At 41.3% G+C, this 23,776-nt stretch overlaps 2 protein-coding genes across 2 annotated transcripts; one reads left to right on the top strand and one right to left on the bottom strand.

Annotated features, from left to right (window-relative positions):
* Window positions 1-154: 154 nt before the first annotated feature.
* LOC136447107 (glycine--tRNA ligase-like) lies at window positions 155-10,863 on the top strand. Its single transcript, XM_066445799.1, has 16 exons — window positions 155-469; window positions 934-1,035; window positions 1,459-1,561; window positions 2,578-2,719; window positions 3,190-3,278; window positions 3,715-3,791; window positions 5,246-5,391; window positions 5,741-5,890; window positions 6,377-6,539; window positions 6,944-7,108; window positions 7,457-7,710; window positions 7,838-7,923; window positions 8,183-8,292; window positions 8,737-8,830; window positions 9,179-9,369; window positions 9,851-10,863. The coding sequence occupies exons 1-16, from the start codon at window positions 227-229 to the stop codon at window positions 9,965-9,967; spliced, it is 2,232 nt and encodes a 743-aa protein (XP_066301896.1). The 5' UTR covers window positions 155-226; the 3' UTR covers window positions 9,968-10,863.
* A 2,027-nt stretch (window positions 10,864-12,890) lies between these two features.
* On the bottom strand, window positions 12,891-23,032 carry LOC136447338 (protein mono-ADP-ribosyltransferase PARP12-like). Its single transcript, XM_066446149.1, has 5 exons — window positions 20,612-23,032; window positions 20,040-20,214; window positions 19,103-19,314; window positions 15,484-15,684; window positions 12,891-15,014 (listed from the first exon to the last, which is right to left on the bottom strand). The coding sequence occupies exons 1-5, from the start codon at window positions 22,495-22,497 to the stop codon at window positions 14,549-14,551; spliced, it is 2,940 nt and encodes a 979-aa protein (XP_066302246.1). The 5' UTR covers window positions 22,498-23,032; the 3' UTR covers window positions 12,891-14,548.
* Between the last annotated feature and the right edge of the window lie 744 nt (window positions 23,033-23,776).

Below are 23,776 nucleotides of genomic sequence, written 5' to 3'. Positions count from 1 at the left end.
ATTCAGCTAGTAGTATCAAATACAACTAAGACTTATTTTTTGGTAAAATTTTATGGAAAAAAACAACAAAAATAAAGAAAAACGTTGAAATTTGCGACATAGCTAGATTACGAAAGGAAGGCTACGAATTGTCCAATGCAGAAACATTTCATCATCCGCGCCTCTTCCTGGTTTTGCCGGCCTGACCAGTAGTTCACCTCACTGCAACGTGGAGACTGGTGGATGTATGCAGCTGTTTACAAAACTCCTGCCTTCTGCTAGCTATCTCGTAGCAAGATCAACAATAACCGTACAATCCAGACGCCTCTTAGTCTACGGAACTTTTCAACAAGCTAAACAATCACGAGTCATCGCTCAGACAAAGGTCGCGACCGTTGCAACACCAGATCAGATCGTTCAAAACTACACCATGTCTTCTGCCGATGTTGAAACCATCCTTGCTCCCCTGCGACAAGCAGTGAAAGATCAGGTATAGTCGTTAGATATCTTTATGCATGTACCAGTTAGTATTGTTGTGTTATGAAAATGTGTTGTTGATTTTTCTGCGTTTCTGATGAATAAGAAAGGGAGAGATAAATTATCACCTTGTCCCATCCTCATCATGAGGAGAGAATATATTGCATATCCATGCAAATTATATTTCAGTCTTTAAAATTATTTAACCATGATCCACCCAAGTACTCTTCAAGCTCTTATTGATCCATTACATTTGACATTTACTATAAATTTATGTATATAAAACCGGTTTCTCAGGTAGAAGCCTAGGATTGCATCATGCAAACACTAAATCCCTTGGGAAGTGTTTAGTAACAGGTCTGACAGGATCATGCATCTTACGGATATCAGTAAACAAATCAGGAAAAGAATTAATGACAATTGGCAACAAACATTGTTCGGTTTATTGAGCATACTTCTTTGTTGTCATGGTAACAGGGTGACTTGGTCCGAAAGCTGAAGGAAGCGAAGTCTCCCAAACTGGAGGTTGATGAAGCTGTGAAGGAGCTGAAGAAGAGGAAGAAGACTCTAGAGGAAAAGGTACCAAAAACATTGTCATTATGTATTTTTATAGCCTGTGTCAATGTAACAACATTACACAGGGAGAGGTAATTTAAGGATCTCTGGGGTCTGTTAAACGACACTGTAAGGGGGCCAACTTCTGGCAAGGAAACAGATGCCATAGGATTTGTAAATGTCATTACTAGTATTCTTTATTACTTATCATAACTTATTCCCAATTAAGAATTACCAAATATGTCCCATCTTGAAATGGAGATTGCCTTTAACTTAAAAGACTTCCTTGACTTCTTAGCCTGACTAAATCACACTCCTAGCATCAGGCCCGACGGTTTACCACCCCCCAGTAGGGAAGGGGGTTATTATCCCCAGCCAGCAAGAGATCGTGTAAACACAGGCTACTCTACTTCTTAACTGACAAGATATTCTTTGTCTGTCCTCCAGGAGAAGTCCCTGGCTCCTCCAGATGAAGCCTTCAACCGGGCCAAGATGGAGGACCTGTTGAAGAGACGTTTTGTCTATGATCAGGCCTTTTCTCTCTACGGAGGTAAATGAACCTTTTTTTCTAAACTCCTAGGAGATACTGTAAATGCAGAAGTGTTCGCGGTGGTTTTATGTTCACGGTTTTCGGGGTGAACCCTTAACTGCAAACTTTAAACCACCGCGAAAAGTCGTTCCATTGTGTGACTGTAGTGCTACTATCGTTTCAAACGTGAATTCAAAACCACCACGAACACTCCTTTTCCCCCTACCACGAAATTAAATCCCCGAACATTTCTGCATTTACAGTATTAAAACTTTGTAAGTAAGCTAATTAGCCAGATCATAAAGGTATTATAATACTTGTTAGTTATGAACATACATATTATGATACCATGTGATTTCAACTTAGTACATGGTGTGTTGTATCATTTTTTTCTACTCTCCAAGCAGAGCTAGGGTTTCGGCTGGTTTTTAACGTGTTTTTAGGCGTTTTTGTCATGCCTTCTACTTTGTCATCGTTTTTGTTGTGTCGCAAACCCAACAACAAAAACGATGACAAAGTAGAAGGCATGACAAAAACGCCTAAAACACGTTAAAAACCAGCCGAAACCCTAGCTCTGCTTGGAGAGTAATTTTTTTCAGGAAAATGGCATCAAAATGAATGCTTAAAACCAAAAGTCAAATTATTCAAACTATTCACCATCTAGGAGTGACAGGCTTGTTTGACTTCGGGCCGATTGGCTGCATGATGAAAACCAACATCCTGAACATGTGGCGCTCACACTTTGTGCGCGAGGACGGAATGCTGGAGATTGAGGCCACCATGCTCACTCCTTACAGTGTCTTAAAGTAAGTCAGGTGTCTACGGCCAAGTCTGAAGAAGGGTTGCTACACTGACTTTCAAGTCTACAATAACTCACATTTTTTTACTGTTTTTCAGCATGGAAAGGTGATGGGAAAACTCTCTGTCTTGTTTCTTTAGCAAACACAAAAGTGTTGCCTGTATGCACTGGTGTTTTCAGTTGTTTATCACACCTGGTGACTCTTTCCTTCTTCCTGTCTTCCTGGGTGTTGCTGTAGGTGTGGCGGGTCTGTTTGACTTTGGTCCCATTGGGTGCATGATGAAGAATAACATCACCAACATGTGGCGCAATCACTTTATCCTGGAGGAGAGCATGTTGGAGGTGGACTGTACCATGCTCACTCCTGCAAATGTTCTCAAGTAAGGGTGGAACATACACTTGAATCTTTACTAACTCTGGTGTTATTCTGTTGATGGTGTTCGGTAGATCTTAGATGTTGTAACAGTTGTTTTTCTCTAAAAGCTACTTTCTTGCAATTGTGTTTTTGATTATTATGAACTCTCGGTCTCAGCTTTAACATTTTCTAGTGGTATTTTCATGTTACATGATAGATGTTTTTCTAAATCATGTCGCCTTCAGGTTTTTATCATTGTTAGGTATTAGATTTATCACTTATATTAACGGTTATATAAGAGTATATAAGAGTAAGGGAGGCCTTTTTCAGACAAATTGTTAAAAGAAAACAATTTCCTAAAAATTTTAAAAGGCTGTTCTTATATCATTTCCTGGATAGAATTGATAAGATTCATCATCAACAAGCTTTAAGAGTAATAAAGCTGTAACCTTCCCAATCAAACTGACATGCCTTTACCAATGTTTATTCACCCAGAGCCTCTGGTCATGTGGACAAGTTTGCTGACCACATGGTCAAGGATCTCAAGACTGGAGAGTGTTTCAGGGCTGACCATTTGCTGCAAGGTAAGTTATCTGTTGGCAATTTTTATTCTCTTCCTCTCTACTGATCATAACTTACTGTATTTAGTGCCACATTGCAGTTACACAAGGTATAACATTATAGTCCATTTTAGAAAATAATTGTTTTGTGTATTACCAAGGACATTTATAATGTCCATGGTGTTACAGAGCAATTAAGATCTCTCTTGAATAACTGAATGGAGTTAAGTTACAAAATACATGTACGCATGGTTGAAGTAGTCGGATAGGATGGTACAGTAGAATTGTTTTAACAGCAACACTTTTTTTCTGCACAAGGATATCAAGAAGGGAGAAAAAAGTGTACATGTTCAACTCTTACCTGGGAGATGACAGTCTAGAGAAAGTAATGTTTTTCCATATATGTTTTTTTTATTATTTTGTTCTGACATGTTTGTGTCTCAATACTGCTGTCTTGCAGCACACATGGAGAAACTGTTGGCTGACAAGAAAACACCAGAGGAGACCAAGGCAAAGTGTAGGGAGTACATGCCCTTGGTGAGTCTAATATGGCTTGATTTCAAAGAAGAAAAGCATTTGAATGGCAGGAAAGTTCATAAACCCTTCAGTCTGACGGTCTGAGTAAACAAGTGCAAAATACTGTAGAATAGATATTTGTTCCATTGTCTTCTACTAAAAGAAATCTTAAGTGTTGACGCTATGAGGTAACAATTGTCTTCTCATGATATTTTACATAACGGGGGTTGCCCTAACTTATGACGCGCCCTAACTTTAGGACGGATTTTTTAGTGATCTTATTATGCATAAGTACGCCGTGTTTGTGTCCACTGACTATGCTCATAAGGAAGATAGATAAACCAAGTCCATGCACATAATTGTTATTTGCATTCAAAACATATCTGTACATATTCATTTCTTGTTTTGTCGAAAAGTAGTATTTTGACAATAATGATGGTAGCACTAAGTAGAGGGTCACTGCGTAGCTAGACGGCTCGGCACCTAAATATACGACCTGTGCCAAGCAGATACATAGCTATCATACACATAAGAAAAATAACTTCATAAAACACTAAATATTTGGGTCTTTAAGTGTTTGTTGAGAAGAAAACCGACCAAAGAAAAACAACGTAAACATTGCTGTCGTCTGACGACATTGTTTTCCCGCCATTTTTTTGGGCCGCGATGGTGGCGGAACGAATTCAACGCACAGTTTTGTTACGCTCTAACATGTGATTGGTACCGTCTATGAAAAGGAAACTGAATACAGAAATGGCGAAGATATTTCCCAATAAGTAGACGGAGTATTGTTGATGTAAGCGGTGTCGTTTTTTTCGTAATGATTTCGTAAGTCGGGCCGCATTCAATACGTACGTCGGGCCGCGTAGTAGCCTATTCCCCGTGGAAACATGAGCTGGGATGCGCTAGATATAGCCCTTCTCACATGACGTGAGAAGTGCACACAGTCAAAATTTTCCGGTCAAAAGAAAGCTAGAATATAGCAGACTTCAAGCCTTATTTACATTTCCCTAACTTCCATACCAACTTCCGAAGAGAGCAAAATTACCAAAGCGTAATAAGTTATAGGCACACTGTCTGGCGTAGCACTAAATCAGAAGGTACATTCGTGAAAATGTCTCACAGCGTCTTCCGCATGTAACGCGGAGCATGAAGGGCCCATGAACAGTATGAATACATTTCTTGTCTAAGTATGGTCTTTAGATGAATGTGTTCAAAATTCATTCATTAAAACATGACCATTCTCTGGCAACCAGCAATGGAGCGCCGTGAGTTCCAGCGCGTAAAAAAAAGTCCGATGTTTGGGCATCCCCCGTGCAATCTGATGTAGTAGTACATACTTTTTCAGTTGTTACTCAGTGAATTTCATCACTCTAAGTCATTTGCAAGTGTATCTGTCTATGTTAAAATTTTCATAAATTTGTGCTACCAATACCTAATACCCAGGTTAATCCTCATTATCTGTCGTGTTCTAGTTGGATGATTTTAATAAGCAGCAGCTGGCGGAGAAGTTCCAGGAGCTGGGTGTGAAGTCTCCCACCAACAACAACGACCTGTCTGAACCCATGGAGTTCAACCTCATGTTCCAGACCAACATTGGTCCTGCTGGGCTACTGCCCGGGTAAATGATTATCTAGTACTTGATTTTACAAACCAAACCAAAACACAAAGAAAAAAAAACATTTTATTCATTTCAGCATGCTTTTTGTTGTTTTTGTTTTGTTTTGAATAAAAAAACTATGTTGTAAGGCTGATGTAATTTCTTTGTCCTAAGCTTCCACCTGTACTGTGATGAAATTTAGAATCCTATTACTACACTGTTCAATGTACTGAATACGATTTTACTTATATGATAATGCAGTTATATGTATGACAAAAGTAGTTTTATCACATTGTGGACAGAAATAGTTGACTGCCAGATTGTCAGCTCAACAAGAGTTCATGTGAAAGACTGAATGTTTGTCTTGCAGGTTCTTGAGGCCGGAGACTGCACAGGGAATCTTCCTGAACTTTAAGAGGCTGCTGGAGTTCAACCAGAACAAGCTGCCATTCGCGGCTGCACAGATAGGGGTCTCTTTTAGGAATGAGATTTCACCCCGTTCTGGACTGATCAGATGCAGGTAAGGGCTGTTCTGTTTAAAACTGTCTGAAAAGTAATATAGCAAAATATAGTTTCTTAAGTAGTTTCTTAGGTAGACAACAGCTAAGAAAGATAATGTCAGTTTGTTGAACTGCTACAAACCAATAGAAAATATCTTGAATCTTGAAAAAAAAAGTAATGTATACTTGGTGTACCACTGCGATTCAGGGCTCTAGCCAGCTTGACATCTTTATTTGTCGTCCCAATTTCCATTGACAAAAGATCCTAAAAATAAGCATTTATTTGTCCATCATTGTGTGTGAAATTTCCGTCGTCTGAGTCAAATATGAACATTTTCATATCTTTATTTACTGGTTTTTGTCTGTCAAGATTGATGGAATGGTCTTGAATTTTTTTTCTGTCATTGGTATCCATTCCATCATTTCACAGAATGACAGGTACTTTGCACATCATATTGGTTATTCCTTACTTTGAGTTGAGATTTACTGTTGTTTGTTCCCTACAGAGAGTTCCCCATGGCAGAGATTGAACATTTCCTGGACCCTGATGAGAAGGACCATCCAAAGTTCTCCTCTGTAGCTGATCTGAAGGTGACCCTTTACTCGGGAAAGATGCAGGTGTCAGGACAGTCACCAACGGTCACCACACTGGGGGAGGCTGTCAAACAGGTACATTGTACCAATCAATCAATCAATCAATCAACCAATCATTGTCTTTTGTTTATTCTGGCCTGGTAAGGTATTTTGTTGTGTGTTGTATGGATAACTGACACAGTAATCTGCTGTTTTTCTTTTGCATATTTGTATGAGGGATTCTGAAAAATATGTACAAAAGGTTACTTTCTCTTAAAAGTTGTTTCCATTGCCGAAGTCAGTTTGAGTTAGGTTCAGTTACAGTCCAATGCATCACACCTATGAGCTAAACACAGCTTATTGGTTGTTGACCATTTTTGTTGGTTCAAAATTGAAAGTTGAACCATACTTTTTTCTTTTGCTTGATTTTCATAATGCCTGACAATGATATTTCATGTTTGTATCCTTTGTCTTATAGACTTATTACAAAACTTTTCCAGGGAACCATTGCAAACGAGTCCCTGGGTTACTTCATGGGGCGCATCTTCCTGTTCATGGTCAAGGTCGGAATCCACCCCGACAAGCTGCGCTTCCGCCAGCACATGGAGAACGAGATGGCTCACTACGCCTGCGACTGTTGGGACGCAGAGTGTAAAACATCCTATGTGAGACCTTCATTCTTCTTTCTTTCTGTCCAGATGCCTTGTGTTAATGTTTCTTAGTAAGCAACTGTTAAATGCATTTTGATCTATAGCCTATTTTCAGTACTACTTGCATAACATTTCGACTAAAATTGCAAGTTGTCTGGAATCTTTATTTTTCATGTTTCAGCCCTTCCTGCCTTTACCTGATTGAAATATTGTAACTGATATTGTAATTCATCATCATGAGTCCCGTACATAGCTAGCCAGCCATAGGGGCAGCATAACTTTCAACAAAAGTCCTCCACTTCCACCATAAGATTGCATATCATGTAATTGTAAAATAATGAAACATTTTTTTTTCTGTTCCAGGGTTGGGTGGAGTGTGTAGGGTGTGCAGACAGGTCATGTTTTGACTTGGCTCAGCACAGTGCGGCCACCAAGACTGCCCTGTGTTACTCCAAACCACTGCCTGAACCTGTCATGGTGGATGTCACCGAGATCGAGCCACAGAAAAGCGTCCTTGGCAAGACACTCAAGAAGGATGCCAAGCCTGTGACGGAACATCTGCAGTCCCTGGGAGAAGAGGCCATCTTGCAGCTGGAGAAAGAACTGCAGGACAAAGGGTTTGTATACCTATTTTTTTGTCCATTCTATTGTTTCCTGCTCCTCTGTGGAATAGTATTGTTTGCTTTTATACACATCTGGCAAGACCTTTGAAATAACACTGTTTTCTTGTCCGTGTGTCTGTAGGGAGGCCGTTGTGAGCGTAAAGGGGAAAGATGTCTCCATCAAACCTGACATGATCAAGGTCAAACGATATCAGAAGAAGAAGTTTGGTAAGTGTTACACCTAGGACTCAACGCTCAATGCAGAAGAAATGTGTTTTGCAAGTTTTGTGATGGTTTTAAAGCTAAGGAAGAGATTTTTAAAATGTCGAGACAACTACGATATTTGAGAAAAGTAGTACTTTACCAATGTCCAGGTCTTTGAGTCATTTTCCAAAAGAATGTGAGCTTTAGTACTTAGTTCTAATAAGAATATTTTATGATTTTCACAAGAGAGTTGAAAGTTAGAGTTTCCTTCTTTATGCAACAGTTGAGGAAATCACCCCTGGGGTTATCGAGCCGTCGTTCGGAATCGGCCGGGTCATGTACGCGGTGTTGGAGCACAACTTCCGCATGCGTGAGGGAGACGAACAGAGAACGGTCAGTACAGATGATAGTTTCAAACATATATGTGTATGATGTTTTAAACGATACTTCCATGATATGTATAAAGGAATTTACTGTCTAGCTAATGTAGGGTGGTATGTGGCCTTAGGACAGGAGTATGCTCTTTCTATTTCATTGGAAAGAATACAAGTTTGGCACACAGAGATTTGGTATCAAATGATACACAGTTTGTTTACATGTATATGTTAAGATGTGGCTTTCTAGACATTTTATCTGACACTTAAGGTTGAGAAAATTTTAGATGGGCTGTTTCATAGGATCTAAATAGTGAAGAATGATCAAAATTTACAACTACTTATAGTGTTTTTAGAACTGTATCTTAAAGGAATTGACAGTTCTAAAAATGTTGCATTCTCAATGACAGCTTGTGATTATGAAAGAAAGCTGTTGATAACATTTGTACTATTGTCTCTGCAGTTCTTCTCCCTGCCTGCCATAGTGGCTCCCTACAAGTGTTCAGTCCTGCCGCTCAGTGGGAATGAAGAGTTTGTTCCCTTCGTCAAGCAGCTCTGTAAGTAACAAACAAACAAACAAGATCATCAAATCATAAAAATTGTGTATGTTTGCACATTCATTAACAAGTTACCATTAACTACATAATAGTATGCCTCACTCTTTGGCAAATGTGATATCCTGTTAAAGAAAGGTGTTTAAGTGTGTCTTTCAATATCTTCTAAACCAGATGTTTTATCAAATGTACCGAGTCTCATATTTTACCTTCTAAGAATGGAAAATAATGAAATTATTATGAATTAATTGTAAAGTTTCCAAGCCCCTTGTTGTATTAGAGAAGGCTAGCAGTATCTCCCATCCTTGCCTATCTAGTATCTGACCTTGTCCACTGTTTCTGTATCCTCAGCTGATTCCCTGACCAGAGCGGACATGTCACACAAAGTCGATGATTCTTCCGGGTCCATCGGACGTCGCTACGCCAGAACAGACGAGATCGCCATTCCGTTCGGGATCACGGTGGACTTCGACACAGTAAACAAGGAGCCATCAACGGTTACACTTAGAGAGAGGGACTCCATGGGACAAGTTAGATTACCAGTAAGTCATTGATTGTAGTCAAGTTGTGAACCTTTTGTCTGGGGAATTATCCTCAAAAGCTTGGTTGGTCACCATCTCCACTGTAGTGATATATTTATATTCATATTGTGCTATATTATGCTAAATACTTGCCTAGCAAAAAAAATATTACATTTTTGGCAACACCTCAGGGGCATTTCAAGTGTGTTGTTGCTACGGACAGCTACATGTACTGACTGTTTATCACAGATAGCATGAGTTTAACCAACGAGGGCATGGCAGTTTAACAGCTTGACAGTTTGTTTTTATTTTGCAATTTTTGTGTTTAGACCAAGGTGGGCGGAACTATGGGATCGGTCCAATGCTTTCCACCTCTTTTATGAATTGTACATAATAAATTATGCCACAATCTTACAATCTTCATATAGCTATCATGAATTGCACTACCAGACTGAGTACTTTTCTTCCTCTTGTAACCACAGGATGTTCCATTTCCCTACAGATTGATGACGTACCTCAGGTTGTGTCAGATCTCTCAGGAGGAAGAATCACCTGGGCAGATGTAGAAAATAAGTACCCCAAGTTCCAGGCCCAGGAAACATCGAGATCCGATGTCTAGTCATGAAATGACTGGCACTTTTAGGCAAAAACGTGGCAACAGAGGACTTATAAGGAATTTTTGCAATTCACCCGGCATGACAAATTCGCCCGGTTGGAATTGAATTATGTATTGAGACTTAGATGTCTAGATTATGCGCAATCGATAGTTCTTGTATTAGCAAGACTTAGATAACACCATATTTAATGCTTAGTAGCATCTGTTTCGCTGATTACATAAAGTTTCAGTTTTGTTCAGGGTTTAGTACACAGAGGCTCAGAAGTCATTGGGTGAAAAAGTTATGATATAATGCAGTTTGCTCACATATTGGAAAGTATCATAACTGGCTAGAGTAATAAGTAACAAAATGGCCACAGATATTTGTTTCCTTCCCCTATTCTGTATACATGTTTGTTTGTTTTATTTAGATCTCCATTCTTAACATCCAGAGATATTTTCACCTCTCAGTTTTGACTATATCCAGATGATCTTTTATGAGTTTTCCCTCCACTGTTCTAATTGCTGTGAAGCCATATGTTGAGCACTATACAATTATCAGGTGTACACATAAAATAATGTATGTACATTTGTATATCAAACATGGCAAAACATATTTTTCCAATCATGTCAACAGATTTTCTATTGAGAGCAACCAGTCAATACTGATATGCCCATGCAATATTTTTACTTACCAGTTTTTGCAAGGTAAAATATCTGCATGACAAACATATGCCAGCCAATTATTTCTATATTGGATGAAGAAAGTTCTGTAAATTTTGTATAAGCTCCACACTTTCTTATACAGGTTTAGCTTGCCATTTTGAATGCATTCATTTGATAAAGAACATACAGTACACATCTCAATGCGCTAAAGTTCAGGTGGGGAAAAAAGCAAATATAGTGTTTTTCCACTGACAGATTTTGGTCTCATTTATTTTGTTCTAGAAAATTCAGAAGTATATGTCATAATGTATATCATAGCTGCAAAGCTGGTGTGTTATACTGAAAGCCAGATATAATCATTCATTCACAGGTATCTGTGTCTGATGCATGGCGGCTGCACACATGCATAGGGCTCGCCAGGCTGGTCTGCTCTCGGCATGGACCCTCCAGTTGTTTCTGGTGACTCCCAGCCCCTGGAGCGTGTTGAAGATCTGGTCTTCCCATCTTCCTCTAGGGCGACCTCTAGGTCGCTTCCATGACGGGTTGGGTTCCGATGAAATCAGTTTGATGGCGTCCTGAGTAGGAACCGCCCTGGAGACGTGACCCAGGAATATCATCTGTTGCTTGGTGATTCTACATCTAACCGGCAGTTAGTTAGTTCTGCAACGGACCGTTTCGTTGGTAATGAAGTCATCCCAACGGATGCCTTCAATCTTCCTCAAGCCAGATATACCAGAGAATAAATACAAAGGTTAGGGGATAGGCTTAAAACAACAGTTGTGCAATTCGCAAATACTTAGGTGTGATATTGATGCAATATAACCCATATGGGGGTACCAACATGTAGATGTAGATAACCATTGTCAGCCACAAGTCAGCAAGGTTTTGATGTCACACTGAAATTAGACTATATTGGGTGACCAATACAAATGCACCACAGCTAGCAAATAGTATATTTCTGTCACAAGTTTGTCTCTTGTTGAAAACACCTGACATCCAATACTTCGATCTCAGCACTAATTGAGGAGCCTTGTAAGGGTATTGGAGGATCTACAATTGTTGTGTATGGAGTTGTTGGGTTACTTTGAGTGTGTACCTGTTCCAAACAAGCGACGAGTCACTCACACAACAATGCCATGACTGCATTAAAAGCTGACAACAGATCTATGTGTACCACATTCCAGCAAACATAGATAAGAAACAGCAATGTCCAAAGATCGATGAACGAGCTGGTTGAACATTGACAAGTACTTGAGGTAACCGTTGAGTTGTTTACCGCTCTGCGGGCATAGACAACGCCCCATTCTGTACGGGAGACAGACGTGGAAAGAAGTCGACCACCAACACGTATCTGCTAAGTACGCTCCTGTTTTCACTTTCGTTCCTTTTTTTCTACACACCTTCGGGGACAAATGGTGTTGAACAGACAGGAAAGCAGAAAACTATCAAATTTAAAGTTGCTTTGTGTTTCAATTTTGTGAGATGTTTGCATAAGTCTAACCCAGCCTTTCCCTCGAGACCAACAAGTTTTGTTCTGTCAGTGCTTATATATCTGCAAGGAAAGTTTGCAGAACAGAATGGTGATCCGAGTATTTCCACGGCAATGAAAATACCTCAAAACGTATACGTAAGTCCACTGTCCAGACGAAAAGATACATCTGCCTGCCTACGTGCCCAGACCAGTAGCTGGCCCCTTGCTCTCCAAAATATTCCTCCAAGAAGCCCTGTCCCGTGCCATAGCCTCCACTACCCGTATGTTACTCTCGTGTCACTCTTGATCTGGTCTTTCCATCGCTTAGGTGGTCTTCCCCGGGGTCTGAGGTATAGTAGCGATTCAAAGATGAATCTATCCTTGCCAAATTTCTTAACAGCTTTTTGAAGAAGGATTTGCTACATTATATTTAATTAGTGTAAATTGATTTTCTTTGCTTCGTCGAATGCCGTGCCAGTTAGCTGCAGTTTCATTATCGCACGCTAGGTGCTGTCCTTGGTACTGAAACTCTCCTCACATTGATAGACATTTGAATGAGTATACGAAAAAATAAACAGTTAAGAAATGCTGTTAAACCACTGATCAATATCTACGTCACTCAAAAATCAATCCTAATTACTGCATAAGTTCGTGTAGCCGCGTGTGCTACTACCGATACTATCGGGACTCGTTCCCAATGTTAATCATAGTACTAGTATTTATCATGAGCACCGATGAGAAAATGTATTTGAAGAAACACTACGTAAGTCTTCTACAGATTTCATCCCTATTCATACAAAACAGGAGTCATTTCCGATTAAATCAACATGTGTTTATTTTCATTGGCAGACACGAATGAATTGTAAGTGCACTTGTGTCAAGAGATATTGAACAACGTGGCGTAAGCTAATCATACTCATAGCCACCAAACCAATCACATTTCTTGCAGTCATCTAAACAAATTTTATCAATTGTCTTGATAGGTTAAACGCGAAACAAGTAGCAATATTCCTCCAATGTGATCTTACATAAAAAGCCAAGCTCTAGTTGGCCTTGACATAAAATGTGACGTGAACTTGTAATATATCAAGTGTATGATCTTTGGTGACCAGACAGCGTACATGTACAGATGCATGTCACCTTATGTCCATTTGGCACAATAATGTATATAAAAAGTTTCGTTTCATTTCCATCAGACTACTCGTATAACACAAAACAAGGTCGATAAGGCAATTCTACCCTGCCAGATACACCGCTTTGGCATTATTTGTGTATCGCCCACGGATTTGTTCAAGATATAGTTCATAAAATGCTACAGAACTAGCTTGAATTGCAAATATGACATATATAACTTAACAAAATGATGTTCTAATTAATACATTTGAGCGTGCATTTTGCTATACGTATCCAAACAATCTTGTCAAAATAACGATGCTTAACGACATACGTACATTCGTTTCAAATTCAATAGAATAAAATCGTTCACAAATTACTAACATTGCACATATGCTGAAGCGTATCAGTCGTTAATGGGATATTTTCTTACCCCCACATGTGCACAGCGATTGATTTTTTCGTGCCTAATCAAATCTTGCACCTAGTGCAGTAGTGGCCTTCCGCGTGCGGGAAAGGGATTGTTACGTCCCGGAGCTGCGAGATCTAGAGTCCGTGTCACGCATGAAGGCTACACGGCGGAACGTGGCGATATCCAAAAGTGGAACACATACCTGAACTTGAAACAAAAGCTAAGAAGTATTCTGAGTTATTCCTCATTACAAAACCATTTGACTTTCAACAAGTTGATGCAAACTTCAATATCAAACTTTTATCACTAAATACGAACCTTAATTAAGGGTTTGAACTATACCGCCACCGATAGTTAGAAACGCTAAGATTCTAAACTTTACCTTTATAGTTAGCATGGTTTTGTATTGCAGTATTTCTTTAGCCTGGGTGCCATCCTTCGTAGTAACCGCTGGCTCAATCATTTAAACACGTGGTTAGCAAGCGAAAGATTGAGCCAGCGGTTACTACGGAGGATGGTAACCGGGCTAGTATTTCTTTAATCGGAAGGCACTTCTAAAAAGACATTGCTTTTCTTGACTTAGTAAAGTCCATAAGGAATTCTGGTACATCTATTGTATACCATCTACGTATCACGCACTCTCAGTTCTCACAATATCGCTTGTGGTCTTTGAGAAGAAAATATAACGGATATACGCGATTCTTGGAATGTATAGTTTTGCCTCAGAGAGAACTAAGAAGCATATTATTACTCGTAGTTTGCATGGAAACCATTGAAAAGGTACTTGCATTTGAAAAACCGTTCGGTTAAATCTTAGGGTTTGGCGGTCGTAATAGTTAGCGTACTAGCAACGTTTCCCATTTGATATATTCACGGAAACTTTGGCGATTAGAAATGTTTCGCAAACCCGGATCGCGACGTAGTCGGATCCCACAAAACGCGATCAGACAGTGTCCCAGTACTCTATGAGATACGTCGGGTAGCACTGGTCACTGTCGAAGAGAACAAAAATCGTCGGATCGGTGGCGCTGTTCGCACACGAATCGTACAGCTCGCCGTTCGGGTCTTCGGGATCTATCGGAGGTGGTCGGCGCATCTTCGAGCTGCCGACGGTGTGCGAACCTACCAAGACGTTCGCGAGGAAAATGTAGTGCGACCCCCTGCTGTCAGGAGATGTGTACATGTGGCTGTAGGAAGCCTGAGCAGCAAAGTAGCTGCCCTGTCCGAACGCCGTGGCGTTTTTACCACAGAGGCGCCAGTCGAAGTTCTGGCGGCATATCCCGTCCACGATGTCAGGTTCGGTGCCGTGGAAGAGCGTTCGCTCGTCTACAGTCGCCTCTGCAGCAGCGCCCCCTGTCCTGTAGAGGGAGGACTGCGTGTGGAGGCGTGGCCGCATGTATTCCTTCTTCCTGTAGTAAAAATAATGATTCAGAATAAGCAAGGAGGTTTGATTGAATGTTGGAATAAGGAAGACAGTAACATCTACCGCGAAGCCCTAACCTTCTAAAGGACAGCATTATATGTATATATATCATTTCCCTACTTTGGCCCTATTCATATTTTGAAAACGTAAACACTTGTATGCAAATTGCTGGAAACAAAATGAGAATGGGGTTAATACGTCTGTCGCTTAAATTCTTACGTGTGATTGAATGACTTAAACAGCAATTGAAGACTGAATGCAAACCAGGGCTTAGCCTGTAATGCTACGTGCGGGAACGTTACACCACTTTGACGTTTTGTAAAGCAAGCATTCAGTTTCAGTATATCTTTTGTGCAGTAAACAAGGCAACCTCGCAGGAGAGAGTTCTGCATAGATACCACACCGGTTCCCCATACACCCCTAAAATAACGACCACGATAACAGTAACGCCAAACCTGTTGTACTTCTCCCACAGAAAGGGGTTCTGTACTCTCTCTATCCTGACGATGACTTTCTCCTCGCCCATGGTCTGCCGGAACAGCATCTCCACCACGCGGAACTCGGGGCACAGGCGGGACAGCGGCCGGCGCACAAAGTCCTGTCCCGCCGGCATCGGGGTCCAGGTGGAGGGGAGGGTGCACAGCTGCTGCGGCTTGCTGCAACAGTAGTTAAAAAGTTTAGGTCCTCCCGCGCCACTTAGTGGAACATATGGCGGCGCCCATCTCCGATTCTCAGCCCTTGGGCCACACAACTTTGTGCAAGTCTCTACAACAGGGGCTAGTCCGCTGGTAGTGATGTGTGTTTAACTTCCCGTACTCTTTCCCAAATGCTGAGTGCTAAGCAGAGAAAGCAGTATACGTATGTACCATTTTTAAAGTTTTTGGTTTGACCCGGCCGGGGTTCGAACTCACTCTACCCACTCGACCATTACACCGGTTATTATTACTGCAACAGTAGCAATGATTAAATTTAGAAGTTTAGCAACATCTCAAATGGATAAAATCATCAGCCAGGAGATGCATACTAATTTTAAGTTCAACCCTTTCTTCTAGAGGCTGTAACTTCCGAGGGTCCAAATATTTGGCAGATCACGCAGAGAATTTCATAGATAAAGAACGTTTTTGTGAGTTTTGTCTTTCAAATATACTTCTACATCTTGCATCATATTCAAGCTAAAAAATCAAGGATAACTAGAAAGGCAACATTTTCAGGAAAATGCAGGATATTCCCCTTCCATTACCTACACCTAAATATGACATCCTTAGCATTGACTGAATGGTATTATGAAGTTTCTGCATATATTATGCGAACGAGGTCTGCAATAGCATGATTTATGGTCAGTTGTATTCACCTTTCCTAAAGGTACCTACATCTCAAATATGACATCCGTAGCTTTTATGGCAAGGGATATGCATCAATTATGCATAAGGCCCTCATAATCATAATTTATGGCCAGGTTTTCCGACCTTTCCTAAATGTACCTACATCTCAAATATGACATCCGTAGCCTTGACAGTAAAGACAAGTACATGACTAAATTATGCAAATAAGGTCCGCATTAGAATGATTTATGGCCAGGTGTGTTCACTTTTCCTAAAGGTACCTACATCTCATATATGACATCCGTAGCTTTAATGGTGAGGAAAGTACAAGTTTATGCATACATTATGCAAATGGAGCCCTTATAAGCATAATTTATGGTCAGGTGTATTCACCTTTCCTAATGGTACCAACATCTGAAATATGACATCCGTAGCCTTTACGATAAGGGAAATACAAGTTAATGCCTAAATTATGCAAATGAGGTCCGCATTAGCATAATTTATAGACAGGTGTGCTCACCTTTCCTAAAGGTACCTACATCTGAAATATGACATCCGTAGCCTTCGCGGAAAGGGAATTTGTATAAATTATGCAAATGAGGCCCTCATTAGCATAATTTATGGGCAGGTGTTTTCGCCTTTCCTAAAGGTACCTACAACTCAAATATGACATCCGTAGCTTTTACGGTATGGAAAATACAAGTTTCTGCGTAAGTCATGCAAATGAGGTCATCATTAGCATAATTCATGGCCAGGTGTGTTGACCTCTCTTAAAGGTACCTACATCTCAAATCTGACATCCGTAGCTTTCATGGTAAGGAAAATACAAGTTTATGCCTAAGTTATGCAAATGAGGTCCGCATTAGCATAATTTATGGCCAGGTGTGTTCGCCTTTCCCAAAGGTACCCACAACTCAAATGTGACATCCGTAGCTTTTACGGTAAGGAAAATACAAGTTTATGCATAAATTATGCAAATCAGGTCCTCATTAGCATAATTCATGGCCAGGTGTGTTCACCTTTCCTAAATGTACCTACATCTCATATATGACATTTGCAGCTTTTACGGCAAGGGAAATACACGTTTATGCAGAAATTATGCAAATGAGGTCCTCATTAGCATAATTTATGGCCAGGTGTGTTCACCTTTCCTAAATGTACCTACATCTCAAATATGACATCTGCAGCTTTTACTGCAAGGGAAATACGAGTTTATGCAGAAATTATGCAAATGAGGTCCTCATAAGCATAATTTATGGCCAGGTGTGTTCACCTTTCCTAAAGGTACCTACATCTCAAATATAACATCTGCAGCTTTTACTGTAAGGGAAATACGAGTTTATGCATAAATTATGCAAATGAGGTCCTTATTAGCATAAGTTATGTCCAGGTGCATTCACCTTTCCTAAAGGTACCTACATCTCAAAGATGACATCCGCAGCTTTTGCGGTAAGGGAAATAAAGTTTATGCATAGATTATGCAAATTAGGTCCTTATTAGCATAATTTATTGTCAGGTGTATTCACCTTTCCTATAGGTACCTACATCTCAAATATAACATCCGTACCATGTTACATATAGTACATATAACTTTCTGCAACATCATTAGTAGAGCTACCACCGCACATCTACTTGGTTTTTGGCAGAAGAAGAAGAAGAAGAAGAAGAAGAAGAAGAAGAAGAAGAAGAAGAAGAAGAAGAAGAACAGGCAAGCAAAAACAGTATATCCCCCTTCCCACTGGAAGGGGAATATAACAAATCCTATTTGGGTCACTCAGCGATTGCCGTCCAGCATGTCCAGTGGAATCGGAAAGGGATTCTTAGGAAACACAGTGCACCATCTGGCAGCTTTGCATGACGTCAAACTTACATCCAGTGACCATGTGATTCTTAAAGTAAAAAGTACATAAATTAGTTCAGCCTTCAAATAACTACCAACAGCTTTTACATGTATACCAGGGCTCTGCGCATCATACATAACCCCCAAGCAGATTTACTTTGCCTCAAATACATTGGCTCAGCTCTGACCGGGGGAAGTGTTGGCTTAGGTAGTGGGTGTAGTGGGATTATAATCTCCAATCAGATTTACCGGTGGCTATGGAAGTATCCAATAAAGAACAAAATTAAAAGCAGTATTAGTTGGATGCTGCTTTTGCCCTTGAAATATTGTCATAGCCTTCAGTATAAATCTGCTTTGAGATTATAATCCCACTACACCCTCTACCTAAGCCAACACTTCCCCCGGTTAGAGCTGAGCCAATGTATTTGAGGCAAAGTAAATCTGCTTGGGGTTATGTATGATGCACAGGGCCGTGGTATATAAGCTATAGGTAGTAATGCGAAGGCTAAACTAACTGATGTACTTGGTCACTGGCATGGATGTAAGTTTGACGTCATGCAAAGCTGCCAGATGGTACAGTGTGTGTCCTAAGAATCCCTTTCCGATTCCACAAGATGGCAATCGCTGAGTGGCCCAAAATGAACGGTGTCTAGAAAACAAACAAAAATACAATCATACTACTCTCCAAGCAGAGGAGGCTGGTTTTTGACGTGTTGTTAGGCGTTTTTGTCGGGCTTTCTACTTTGTCAAGTTTTTTTTCTTTATAAAAATCTATTCAGACAAAAAAGACATAACAAAAAAAGTAGAAATCCCGACAAAAACGCCTAAAAACACGTCAAAAAATCCCTCCTCTGCTTGGTGAGTACAATCATACGAAAAGCATATTCTAATTTTTTCTCGTGTGCTCCCCACCTTGACTTTGTGTCCACCTCCGCCCGTGAGACGAAGACAGGCCGGCGGCGCACGTCCCTCCTGGTGAGGAAGTGCGGGTTGAGGTTCTGCTGGTACATCCCCGCGAAGTCCAGCCGGTACCGGTGGGGAGGGACCTCGAACATGAGCGTGGGCTGGCCCGTCAGGAACGCCTGCTCAATGTCGTCTGATGTAGGACCAGCGTCTGTACCGGTCTGAATGAATAGATAAATAAAAGAACAAACAAATGAATGAATGAAAATATTAAAGTTATTTTATATTGTAACGTCCTATAACTGTATATTTATGTATTTTATTAACGTGGCTCTCCTAATATGAAGGAATAAAGGATGGAAAGGAAAGGAAAGAATGAATGAATGAATGAATTAAAGGGAGGAGAGAAGGGAGGGAGGGAGGAGGGAAGGAAGGAAGACGGATCAAGGAAGGAATTAATGAAAAAAGAATACTTAATAAATGAGTGAGTGAGTGAGTGAGTGAGTGAGTGAGTGAGTGAGTGAGTGAGTGAGTGAGTGAGAGTGAAAGAGTGTCGACCTTGAATGCAGAGAGAGGTAGAAACCAATAGAGATAAAAGTGTGTGATTTATCAAAATAACAACTTCAAGTGTAGAACAGTATTGGGTCTATAGCATGACTAAACAAAACAAGAAAAGGAAATTGCGCAGTGCGTCAGCACGTCAAGAAAACGTGTCAGACTCATTAATCATTTCAGTTGTTCAAACTCCTGAATGTCAGTTGCCAAAGTAATTTTCAGGCTACTTCTTTAGAACGTCATGTCTTTTGCGCCACCATACGATTAGTCTACACAGACCTTGCTGAAGTCTGTATATGTTGACAAACTTCAAATACCTAAATCTCTTTGTTCTTTCACAATAAAGCGTACTCATGCATTGTCAGATGAGGTATGAATAAAAAAACTATACCTGTAATTTATTCCCATACTCCACCCAGGCGCTGGATTGGTCTCTCCAGTACCACACCCATTTGGTTGCCAGGCAACCGACGGGGTCTAACTTGGATGACGTGGTGCAGAGGCGGCGGACTTTGACCCTGGCTGGCTGGACGGTCATGTGTTTGAAGTCTATCAGCCAGTTCTCTCTACATGGATGTATTAAAAACAACAACAGCGTCAACACAAATGACACATAACCCATGTTTAGGTCTAAAACATTTCGCTACCATATTTTACATCTTACATCTATTAGTATGATTCTAAGTAATAATTATAAGTGAACATAAAGATAAATTATGAATATGATAAACGAAAAGTACACAAAATATCAATTTACAATCTATGTATTTAGGAAGGGAAAGAAGATTAAGAAACGAACGGGAAACGAAGGAACTACTATTATGATTTTAAGTAGTAAGTATAAGTGGGCATAAAGATAAATCATAGATATAATGCAAAGTACACAAAATATCAATTTACAATTTATGTATTTGTGAAGGGAAAGAATATGAAGAGAGACAAAAGAAAAACGAAGGAACTTACCCGACTCCTTTGACTTTGGCGCCATTGTTGCTTGGGTCAGAGTATGACCTTTCCAGCCGTTCATTCATAGTTTCATTGAAATCCTGCCACGCGTTAGCAGGGAGTCCTGCATCTTTGTATTGCCATAAGTACGGTGTGCCGACATGATGCTTCCGACATTGGGGACCTTTAGCGCATGTATCCATGATAAAGTCTTCACATATGTGTGTCTCTGCGTTCAACACGAAGGTTTTCCGGCCAGGTTTCGCACTTGGTACGGATATTTGGGACTGGGTAGGATTAGGAATGGGTTTTAGGCTGTTGTCTTGCGTTGTTGTTTCAACTTTTGGCGCGGGAGGGTCAAAACACACCCACAAGACTTTGACCACCGAACGGGGTTCCATTCCGGTCATCTTGTAGTTCTCCAGGACGGCCTTGGTATGCCTGGTGTCCAGGCTACTCTCGTGGTGAAGTTTACACCGACTTCCCGATGCGCATTTTTCGAGCACAAAGTTTGCGCAGACGTGTACGCGATGGCATTTGTCTGACTCTGTACAGTTCCCTTTGTTATAGGACTCACACACCTCGGGACTAGACAGGCGGACGACTTTGATAACTTCTTCGTCGTTCAGGTCGCTTAGACGATATTTTCTGATGTTTTCTCGAGCCTGGGTGTTCTTTAAGTCGTGTTGTAGGCTACAGGTGGTGTCTTTGGGACATCTCGCTTCGACAAATTTCTTACACAGGTGGAAATACTGGCAGAACTGGCGCGTGCAGCCTTTCATAGGGTTGTTGTATTGATGGCACAGCCGTGCACGTGGGGAGAGCACGGAGACCATCTCAGCGTGATCTGAACTTTGGAAAATGCGAAAGAAGTGAGGACGTTGTTTGATCCATCGCCGGGCGTCGACTCCTTCTGGGAACAGTTCACCGTTAACCAAAACATCGTTTAGCGGGGCTGTTCCATCGTGGGTTTCACAAAGGTAGGTAAAGACGGCTGTCTCTTGTGGTTGTTTGGAGACAGTCTGGACGTCAAGACTGCCGAGACTATGCCCCATTCTGCCCATGCGCGCGATATTCCCGTGCCCCTTGCCCTTTCCGTTGAATGTGTCCGTTCTGGAGTCATTGTGGCTACCGGGGGAAAGATCCTGCATACTCTGTGAAATATTACCTGTAACCGTCAGCATTCTGTTTGTCGAGTACATCAAAAGGGTGGCGTTGATCAAATATTTTTGCTCGAGATTTGGGGATAGGAAGTGTAGACGCAGGACACGCTCATTGTGTCTTGTACCGAAGTCATGTGGGTATCTGCAGTCTTTTCTGAAACATCCGGACTTGACGAAATCCTTACATATGTGGAGATAGGGACAGGAGTTCTGGTCAGGGCACCCAGCCCTCACGTGGGCTTCGCAAACATGCGGGAAGGAGGTACACAGAACTTGTCGCACGGTTTCCTGTGGAAGATTTCCCAGGCCGCATCTCTCTATCAGCCTTCTGTTCTGTGGTTCTTGGAAGGTGTGCGAAAAGCGGCACCTGTTGCCGGACTCGAACCTGCAGTGTCCCGCTATGAACCCCCGACACACATGCAGGTGTTTGCACGTATTCCCGCGGGCACAGCCCCCGTGCAGGTAGTCATAACACAGGTTCACGTTAACGATGGCGGAGACCACCTCGGTCTGGCCGGAGGGACCGCGCCTTGTGACGAACCGGCCCGGTAGTTCCGACAGCCACTGGTCCAGGGGCCGTCCGTTCTGCGGCGCGAAGCCCGTGTTCCTGAGCTCCGACACAGACACCGTACCCCCTGTCTTGTAAATGAAATAGCGCACATCGTTGTCCTGGGTCTTGGGGTCACCATTCTCACGTCCGCTCCTGGTCCTTAATTGATTTCTTGGTCGAACAGCATACATGTCTCGTCCGGGCTAACGGTAACACGGTAAGATCCACACGTAACAGGTGCCTGTTTTCTGGCTGAATCCGATCAAACAGGTGTATGGGAAAAAACTACATCGCGAACTGTGGCGACGCACCCGCGTTCTAAGGTCGACAGCGCCGTTCAAAGTTCACACGTCCACGTAAGGCCTACCACCGCAGTTTCGTGCCGAGACTGAACACGTCATGACGTCACCATCGCAAACTTTTCTAGATCCGTCTGCGGTTGGTGCGTGCCTAAACCCGCCACCGGTATGTAGAAGCAGGTTGTTTGAACCAAAGCTTTCCCCCAGGGCCGAACAAGGTGGGAAATGCGGAAGATCTCGGGCCCGCCAGCCCCGCCGACGGAATGGGAGTGTAACCTTATATATTAATCAATAGGTCAGGTGAAAGTATAGGTGACTAAGTAAACAGCCCCTTTTGTGCGCCAAGTCATTTTTAGTACACAAAGTACGTGGCGCCACCCAGTTACCGTGACGTAGTCGCAAGGCGAGGAGGTCACGGAAAATGTCAGAAAGCCGCAACTTGCTTCTCAATATTCAGTCTTTATTCAATATTCAGTTGAGTAGAGTGAGTTGTTTACGCGATTGAGACTGTTTTTTGTTTTCTTTTTGGCGGTTGAGTATAAAGGAGCGGCGGGCCTTTTCTTTGGTCTTGTAGTTGTATATACTGGCTTTCATTCAAACGCCGTGCGTGGGCGTCGGTAATACCAGCACAGTTTCATTGACATTTTCATCACGTTTTTTTTTCTTCATGGTGCTGTTTTGATTTTGATTGTACTTTTCCTTTTAGATTGTCCAGTGTTAGGACAGATTATATAGTAAATCCTACCAGACATCCAATTATTCAGTCAGAATGCCACATGAATTCGCGTTTCACGGTTTTGGCTTGACTTGACAGTACACGGTGGGGTAAGGGCTGCATTGTAAGTCCAATCATGCACATTGTTTGATATTGTGGTACTAGATTTATTGAATAAATCGTATTGAAGAGGAGAGATCATAATATCATTGCGTTGGAAAAGGCATGAAAAATACATTTGTAGAAATTCACATTGACTCTGAACTTTCAACTCAGTTCAAGCTCCAATGTGTGAAGGCAACAGCGACAATAACAAAATTGTATCTGAGAGTTGAAAAAAACACACAATATTCTAAGACTATACTTTTGGTTTTCAGAAAATCTTTTTGTCCTTATGACGCCCATAAAAACCTAACGGTGCAGCCATCAGATATCCCCTATTGCACAATGGTATAG

Source organism: Branchiostoma lanceolatum, chromosome 13 (assembly GCF_035083965.1).
Source record: "Branchiostoma lanceolatum isolate klBraLanc5 chromosome 13, klBraLanc5.hap2, whole genome shotgun sequence".
In the NCBI taxonomy this organism is placed as follows: Eukaryota; Metazoa; Chordata; class Leptocardii; order Amphioxiformes; family Branchiostomatidae; genus Branchiostoma; species Branchiostoma lanceolatum.
The sequence above is the reverse complement of the archived record's forward strand: the minus strand, read 5'-3'. Positions and strand labels throughout refer to the sequence as shown.